At 36.6% G+C, this 9,960-nt stretch overlaps 1 protein-coding gene across 1 annotated transcript in view; it reads left to right on the top strand.

Moving 5' to 3' along the window:
• Positions 1–317: 317 nt before the first annotated feature.
• The window catches only part of CLVS2 (clavesin 2), a 195,884-nt gene continuing 186,241 nt past the window's right edge, over positions 318–9,960 (top strand). Inside the window, exon 1 of the mRNA XM_053710775.1 lies at positions 318–706. Coding sequence (XP_053566750.1) covers positions 318–706 — 389 coding nt within the window. The remainder of the gene's footprint in view (positions 707–9,960) is intronic.

Raw genomic sequence — 9,960 nt, 5'->3', positions numbered from 1 at the left:
GAGGATGCTATATGGTCCTGAGGATTAGCTTTTCCAGCTGCTGCTTATTGGGGGCGCTCTATTCATCTCTCATTGCTAATCTTTGGGGTCAGGACAGGGGAATACAGATACAAGTTGAGACTTATCTGTCAAGAAAACCGTTGATAAATGCCTTTTCTGGTAAACATCCTTTAGTCATCTATATTCACATCTTGTATTTATGCAATTTGTGTTACACATTATCTTACACAATATCACTGAACACAATTTGCTATAATTAATATTTCTCAGGTTAAAAAGGATACATTATTTTATTGCTTGCATATACCACATACAAAATGACTCACTTGCAGGCTGGTCTGTCTCCTGAGACACTGGAGAAAGCTAGATTGGAGCTAAATGAGAACCCAGATACTCTACATCAAGATATCCAGGAAGTTAGGGATATGGTAATCACAAGACCAGATATAGGATTTCTCAGGACAGATGATGCCTTCATCTTGAGATTTTTAAGGGCAAGGAAGTTTAACCACTTTGAGGCTTTCCGGCTATTGGCTCAATATTTTGAGTATCGCCAACAAAACTTGGACATGTTCAAGAACTTTAAGGCCACAGATCCAGGCATTAAACAGGGACTCAAAGATGGATTTCCTGGAGTACTCTCTAATCTTGACCACTTTGGCAGGAAGATACTAGTTTTGTTTGCTGCCAACTGGGATCAAAGCAGGTAAAACTCAACTACTAGCAAAACAGATTTTAAATATAAAAGTAAAGATAAAGTAATATACTAAACAATTGTTAATTGCTCACAAATATTCATAGAAATCAAAGTCAAATGTTTTTCATAGAAGACTAGAGCTTGCTTTTGGCATTAGCCAAGGTACTAAATTAGGACCTTCTTTGCCAACCCAAACATTCCATCTGTGTGTCAATGTCATTACCACCCCATTGTTACTACACCTTTGTATGTATTATAGAAACACGCCCATTTCATCTTGATGACAAGCTTCCCGTTGGGGTTCTTGGCAGTAGGTTTGGATGTAGGGGACTTTTGGCTATAAAGTAAAATTGTTTACTAGGTGCCCCTAGAGATCTGGTCAGTCAACTTTTTATGTTGTAGCATCCTATGGTGATGCCATTTTAGGCAGTTACAAATTGACATGTTTATTTCCCCTCTTATTGTGCTAATCATATTTTGGCCATACACAATAGAATGGAGACAAGGTCTATGAGGGAATATAATATAAAACATTTGAAAACAAATGAGAATATAAAAAAATTTCATAAAAATAATAGCAATTACAGAACCAGATCATTTAATTTATAATTTAGAAGGTTCAGGAGTAATTTACACGAACAGTTCTGTTCTATTCATGCAATAGGCTTTCCACAGAGGTGAGAGGTGAGCCCACCTCTTTCAGATTGCATTTTAACAGTTTTTCACCACTAGAGGGTGTTAGTTCACATATTTCATATAAATAACACTGTGCTCATGCACGTGAAGTAATCTGGGAGCAGGCACTGATTGGCTAAACTGCAAGTCTGTCAAAAGAACTGAAAAAAGGGTCAGTTTGCAGAGGCTTTGATACAAGATAATCACAGAGGTTAAAAGTATATTATTATAACTGTGTTGGTTATGCAAAACTGGGAAATGGGTAATAAAGGGATTATCTATCTTTTAAAACAATAAAAATTCTGGTGTAGACTGTCCCTTTAAACATATTACCCCTCCTTTAGTTTTATATCATAACAAGTGATATCATCCTAATGTTATTTACTGGTCAGGCCTGAGGGTTATTTTGGTTAATGTACTTGCTTTCGGGATTGTGCAATTTTTCACTCTTTTCATAATAACTTAATGGGATAGAAAGTGTACTATTTTGCAGCAGCATACACACATATGCTGTGAGGGCCTGAGCACAAATATTCAAACACTACACTTTCCCGAAGAGTCAGGAGTGGCGTGTATGACACAAATTAAGTCTTTACAGGCACAAAACACACCGATGCCAGTTCTCTGATCTTGATTTCTGGTGCACGGGCTCACACAGCATATGCACATATGCCACTGAAAAATAGTAATAATAGTGCAAAAATGCTTCTATTTAAACTTGAAATGCATCTATGCATATTTCAATTTTGACCTTTCTACCCCTTTATTAATCTCCTTTTTCAGTAGAACAAAACTATTTCTGTCATATGTCTTCAGTTCTAGGGCAGGAAACATTTATATAATTTCATGTTTAGAAACAATCTCACTTAAGAGACATTTTTATGTCTGGACCTCCATACTGATTGGATTGAGTATGCTTCATGGCAATAGTAAAGCTGACTCTACACCACACATCTGTAATACCTTTCAAAGGGAACAAGTGACTGCTATATAATCTTAGGGGTCTTTTCCTTCACTAGTTGCAAATTAAAATGAATCCCAAACATATCCATAACCTCAGTCAACTAAATAGAGATTTGCTGATTTTGGATGCTACAAAAGCTTTGCAGCAGATATCCTTAAAGGGACAGTCTATTTAAAATTAAACTTTCAGGATTCAGAGAGTGCATGCAATTTTAAACAACTTTCCAATTTACTTTATTATCAAATCTGCTTTGTTCTCTTGGCATTCTTTGTTGAAAGCCACACATAGGTAGGCTGATATGCTAATTTCTAAGCCATTAAAGGGAGCCTCTTATATTAATGCATTTTGACAGTTTTTTTATGGCTGGAAAGTGCTAGTTCATGTGTGTCATGTAGATACCGTTGTGCTCACTCCAGTGGAATAATTTATGAGTCAGCACTGATTGAATATAATGCCATATGTCATAATATAATATAATATAAGTCTGTCAAAAGGACTGATAGATACAAGGTAATCACAGAGGTAAAAAGTATATTAATATAACAATGTTGGTTGTGCAAAACTGGGGAATGGGTAATAAAGGGATGTTCTATTTTTTAAACAATAATAATTTGGGAGTAGACTTTAAAGGGAAATTAAATTTGAAAATTTTTCTTTCATGATTCAGATACAGCATGCAATTTTAAATAACTTATCTTCTTTTATCACATTTTCTTCATTCTCTTGTTATCTTTTGTTGAATAAAGCTCAGGAGTGAGCACGTATCTGCAGCACTACGTGGCAGCATTTTTACGAGAATGTTATTCATTTGCAAGAGCACTAAATGGCAGCACACATTCCTGCCGTGTCGTGCTCCAGACACCTACCTAGGTATCTCTTCAACAAAGAATACCATGGGAACTAAACAAAATTTGATAACAGAAATTAACTGAAAACTTTTTTAAATTGAATGGTCTCTCTGAATCACAAAATAAAATGTTTTGGGTTTTTATTTCCCCTCAATTTAGTATGAAGCTGATCAGTTCTAACAGCCATGATTGAAATAAAATGCAATGAAACTTAACTTCTTTCCATGAGAGCCTCTCTAGACTCAGGAGAGTGCATGTGTCTTCAGAACAATATGACTAACATCGTTACAAACATTATTGCAATCACTGCTGCCATATATTACTTAAAGGGACAGTCTACACCAGAATTTGTATTGTTTAAAAAGATAGATAATCCCTTTATTACCCATTCCCTAGTTTTGCATAACCAACACGGTTATATTAATATACGTTTTACCTCTGTGATTACCTTGTATCTATGCTTCTGCAAACTGCCCCCTTATTTCAGTTCTTTTGACAGACATCCATTTTAGCCAATCAGAGCTGGCTTACCTGAACTCCACGTGCTTAAGCACAGTGTTATCTATATGTCAAACATGAACTAACACCCTCTAGTGGTGAAAAACTGTCAAAATGCCCTGAAAGAAGAGGTGGCCTTCAAGGGCTTAGAAATTAGCATATGAACCTCCTAAGTTTAGCTTTCAACTAAGAATACCAAGAGAACAAAGCAAAATTGGTGATAAAAGTAAATGGGAAAATTGTTTAAAATTACATGCCCTATCTGAATCATGAAAGTTTATTTTGGACTAGACTGTCCCTTTAAGACTTTACACGTGCATAAACCTACCTTAGTATGCTCTCATGGAATTCAGCTAAGTCTCAACAAAGGATATCAAGATAAAGAAGTAAATTGTATGTTCTGTCTAAATCATTCTGACTCCTAAGTCCTTTTAATACCTTAAACATGCACATCTCACACCCATTCTGAAGAATTCTCTTGACTCAGATGCCCTTCTGCCTACAAACCCTTAATGGTATTCCTGTCATTAAAGATTTTACACTGCTGTGTATTTTAGTGTCTATTCTGAACACTCAAGACTCCAATACACTAAAATAAAAAAATTAAAAGTCTTATAACTGGGCTCCCTTGGATATTTATATAGATGATGATCACTAAGGCAACAAAGAATGTCATTTCACCATAGCTGTGCAGCAATATCAGCAGTAGAAGCAGCACATTGTAACCCCTTTAATGCCAAAGAGGATTGCATCTATTCTCAATCACCTAGATTACAAGTTTTGTGCTATAGAGGGTGCAAAACGAAAGTTGCGCTATTTCACCCTCCATAGCGCTGCCATTACAAGTTTTTTAACTTGGGGGAAAAAAAGTTAAGTTTAAACCTAACACCCTGACATAAACCCCAAGTCTAAACACCCCTAATCTGCTGCCCCCGACATCGCCGACACCTAAATAAAGTTATTAACCCCTAATCTGCCACCCCGACATCACCAACACCAAAATAAACTTATTAACCCTTAATCTGCCGCTCCCGATATCGCCACCACTATAATAAAGTTATTAACCCCTATTCCCCCGCAACCCAACATCGCAGACACTATAATAAAGATATTAACCCCTATTCCACCGCTCCCCGACATCGCTGCCACTAAATAAAGTTATTAACCCTAAACCTCTGGCCTCCCACATCATTGCCACTAATTAAACCTATGAACCCCTAAACTGCCAGCCCCCAACATCGCAAAAAACTAAATTAAACTATTAACCCCTAAACTTAACAACCCCCAAACTTTAAATTAAAATTTCAATATCCCTATCTTAAAATAAATAAAAACTTACCTGTGAAATTAAAAAAAACTAAGTTTAAACTAACAATTAACCTATCATAATTATTCTAATAAAATTAAAATAACTACAAATTAAATAAACTAAATTACACATTAAAAAACCTAACACTACTAAAAAAAATTATTCTAAAATTACAAAGAATAAAAAATACTAAATTACAAAAAATAACAAACTATAAATTATGAAAAAAAAACAATCGAAATTATCCAAAATAAAAACAATTACACATAATCTAATAGCCCTATAAAAATAAAAAATCTCCCCGCAAAAAAAATAAAAATCCTAGCCTACAATAAACTACAAATAGTCATTAAAAGGGCCTTTTGTAGGGCATTGCCCTAAAGAAATCAGCTCTTTTCCCTGTAAAAAAAATACAAAGACCCCCGCAACAGTAAAACCCACCACCCAACCAACCCCCAAAAATGAAAAACCTAACTCTAACAAAAACCTAAGCTACCCAATGTCCTGAAAAGGGCATTTGTATGGACAGTGCCCTTAAAAGGACATTTAGCTCTTTTGCATTGCCCTGAAAAGGGCATTTAGCTCTTTTAAGAAAGCCCAAACCCTAATCTAAAAAAAAAAACCCACCCCAAAAAAGTTAAAAAAAACATAACACTAACCCCTGAAGATCCACTTACAGTTTCTGAAGTTCATCCATCCAGGTGGCGTCTTCTATCTTCATCCAGGTGGCATCTTCTTTCTTCATCCCAGTGGCATCTTCTATCTTCATCCTGGCGGCGCGGAGCAGGTCCATCCTTCAAGACATCCGGTGCGGAGCATCCTCTTCATATGGTCACCACCATACACTGAATCTTCAATGCAATGGAACCTTTTCAAAATGGCGTCCCTTGCATTCCTATTGACTGATTTGATTTTTGAAATTCAAATTAGCCAATTGGATGAGAGCTGCTGAAATCCTATTGGCTGTTTAAATAAGCCAATAGGATGATAACTAGTGAAATTCTATTTGCTATTCAAATCAGCCAATAGAATTTCAGTAGCTCTCGCCTGGATGGATGAAGACCTCGCCACCTGGATGTCCGGACTACAGAAACTGTAAGTGGATCTTTGGGGGTTAGTGTTATTTTTTTTTTAAACTTTTATGGGGTATTTTTATTTTAGATTAGGGTTTGGGCTTTCTTAAAAGAGCTAAATGCCCTTTTCAGGGCAATGCAAAAGAGCTAAATGTCTTTTTAAGGCCAATGCCCATACAAATGCCCTAATCAGGGCAATGGGTAGCTTAGGTTTTTGTTAGAGTTAGGTTTTTTATTTTGGGGGGTTAGTTGGGTGGTGGGTTTTACTGTTGGTGGGTCTTTGTATTTTTTTTACAGGGAAAATAGGTGATTTATTTAGGGCAATGCACTACAAAAGTCAATTTTTGTAGTTTATTGTAGGCTAGGGTTTTTCTATTTTGGGTTGACTTTTTTATTTTTATAGGGCTATTAGATTAGGTGTAATTGTTTTTATTTTGGATTCTTTAATTTGTATTTTTTCATAATTTACTGTTTGTTATTTTTTTAATTTAGTATTTTTTATTTTTGTAATTTAGTATTTTTTTCTTTGTAATTTTAGAATTAATTTTATTTAGTAGTGTTAGGTGTTTTCAATGTGTAATTTAGTTTATTTAATTTGTAGTTTTTTTTTAATTTTAGTATAATAGTTGTTAGGTTAATTGTTAGTTTAAACTTAGTTTTTTTTTTATTTCACAGGTAAGTTTTTATGTATTTTTAGATAGGGATATTGTAATGTTAATTTAAAGCTAGGGGGTTGTTAGGTTTACGGGTTAATAGTTTAATTTAGTTTTTTGAAATGTGAGGGTCTGGCAGTTTAGGGGTTAATAGGTTTATTTAGTGGCGGTGATGTGGGAGGCCAGAGGTTTAGGGGTTAATAACTTTATTTAGTGGCTGCGATATCGGAAGGCGCGGAATAGGGGTTAATAAATTTTATTTGTGGCAGCTATCTCGGGAGTGGCAGATTATGGGTTAATAAGTTTAATTTAGTGTTTGCGATGTGGGAGGGCCTCGGTTTAGGGGTTAATAGGCAGTTAATGGGTGTTAGTGCACTTTGTAACAGTTTAGTTATGAGTTTTGTGTAACAGTTTTGTTGCGCAAAACTCATAACTACTGGTCTCAGATTGCAGAACGGATCATGTCGTTATAGGCTGGAACGCAAGCATTGTAGCCTCACCACACAACTTGTCATACCAGCGCTATGGAAATCCCATGCAAAAATATCATTTTTTTGAGTGCGGGATTGACGTTGCGTTACAGGCTAAAATGCTTGCAGTACAGCTATACTGACAAAACTCGTAATGGCTGCGTTCCAGTTTTTTTTTCAGCTTTAAAACCGGAATGCAAAAGTCGTAATCTAGGTGTTTGTGTTTTAGTTCTCCCTGGCATACAAACGTTCTCTGATGACATTTATCTGAGCATGCATGAAACGTTTCAGATCGAGGATGTTTTTGTCACACGTATGATGCTTACTGTAAAATGAATAAAGGATCTTGTTTGGCTATTTTTCCCAATGTGGGAGCTTACTTCTTTGACTTATCCAAATGATTGTTTCTATAGATGGTTGCTTGAATTCATCATAACCCTAAATCTAAAACCAAATTAAAAATGCTAAACATTATGCCAACCCGGGGGCGTGTCCGGGCAATGGTGGTGTACAGCCGCATTTTCATAAGCTCTTGATGATGACTGGCAAATCCGCCGATTTGCACAGAAATCTGACAGTAGATTTGAGGACAAATTACAAGAATCAACGTTATATTCCTAATGCATCTACAGGATATCCTTATTTGCTGTCTAAATGACCCTTGAGCCCTGAACCGGACATCCAAGGCCTTAGGTGGAGGCCTACTCAAAACCTTGGCACCCTCCCCCGGTTATCCGGATACAACAGTTGTATTGAAACTGTATTCTCCACCGGAGATATCTTAGGCGGTTCCACTTTGTGTACCTTTCTAGTTAACCATGGAGATAATTGAGAGATGGGAATATAAAGTAACATCCTTGATTCATACCCATTTCACGGATATCAAGCAACTATTATGCCACACTATGGAGATGCTATTAGCAACCTCAAAGGGGATCCGAAGCTCTCATTTCAATCAGCCTAACTACGCAGAGTGTCCACAGTCGGAGGAGATAGCAGATTTGGGGTCGCAGTGCCCAGAGAAGGGCTTGTTCCTCACTGAGGCACACAGTTCAGGAACTGGTAATATCCTCAGGAACCCGCATTAACCTACCGGCACTGAGGACCCTATCTAAAGAAGCAGCTGAACCAAGTCGACCAAGCTTATCAGGTCATGCTGTACCACATAAAATATGCGCTTCAACGGCTGTGCATAACAGAGGTTGTATGAACCGAAGTGCTTCTGTTTCAGAGAGACAATTACAACCTAGGAGAGAGCAGGTAAATATCGCTCAGGACCGTCACAACAGCACTACAGCGGATTTTATACTACAAAATCCTAATGACCCTGTGCTGGTGCTAAGTAAAATAGGAATTGGCTGACTGGATACCGCATTGCTACAGCGGATCACCTAACGTGGGAGCTCATTGTCTGTAGTAAAGTGCTGATCTGATTATTCCATCTGTCTATTTGTACTGAATAATATGACAGCAGTGTGCTTGAGTCTACTTCACATGGACACCAGATCTCTCTCAAACTTTGTAGCCTACTATTGTTGATTTTTCTTTTGGAAATCGGTTTTCCCTCATGGTTATTAAAAGTTAAGTATAGACTGAATATGAGAATATACTCACCACAAAGCTATTAAGGAGCAGCACACATCTGCATGCTATTGATGTATGTACCTTAGAAATGTGTATCTGTTAGCTAATACCAACATCTATGGGTTCAGAGTCTTCTGTTATGTACTAACTAACTTATTGAGTGTAGACCATTTTCATATTAGTTAATAGGGGTAAGCCTCATTGATAAGTGGGTCTGCTGGTAATGTTAAATTTCACTGGCATTGTTTCTTATTATTTGTTTAGAGATAGGTTGCAACTAACTAACATCAAATATACACTCAGAGTAGTATGCCTCTGGGTCTGCGGCCGAGACTTCAGAGTGCATCCCCTTATGACCATATGAGCTAAGTTCACAAGTTGCTTACAAAGGCTCAGCATAGTTGGCATCTTGACTAGCAGTCTAATGCTAATATACCATGTACGCTGGATCTATGTTTTCCCTGTGCTGACATGACATCCTCACACTCACTAACAGCAATGTTCTATTCTAAGTCCCTCACACTCAGGTCAAAGTAAATATTTTTCTCCCAGATATACTTTATGCAATGGAATCTAACCTTGAGAGTATTCTCCCAATTTCAGCTCATGTCTCTTCACATATACTTAGGTACACTTATTATATCTCCCATATTCCATCAGTGGACCACTACATTTTTCTTTTTACATTTTTAAGAACCTCAGGTTTCCCCTGATACATATTCATCCATAATACCTACTCTTTACTACACCATCCTAGTTTTATATTCAGACGCTTACATTTTCATGTCTATAATCTTGGCAAGTCAGGAAGGACTAACAGATGACTACTACTATAGCTAAAACATGGATCTAAACCCACAGACATTATAGTACCCTATTGTTACACTAGTGTTCTTAGCTCATTTACTACTAAGTACTTTCCTACATGTTCTTACACATTTTACCAACTGACAGTTTATGTATTGTTATTTATCATTATCTAGTTCTTAAATACTATATACTACCTACTGTATATTTTCCTCTATTATATCAGTAGCTAATCTCCAACCAATCTTCCCCTGGTCCAAATAATGATCGCTTTATACGCTAATCCCCCTTCATTCAGTTCATAAGTTTGGTAAGACCTAAGAGTGGATTTGGATATTTTATGAGGAATTTGTGCTTCAACCACCCTTTTGCCCATCCCATC

This window comes from Bombina bombina, chromosome 4 (assembly GCF_027579735.1).
Source record: "Bombina bombina isolate aBomBom1 chromosome 4, aBomBom1.pri, whole genome shotgun sequence".
Classification (NCBI taxonomy): Eukaryota; Metazoa; Chordata; class Amphibia; order Anura; family Bombinatoridae; genus Bombina; species Bombina bombina.
Note: the sequence above shows the minus strand (reverse complement) of the source record. Positions and strands in the feature narration are given on the sequence as shown.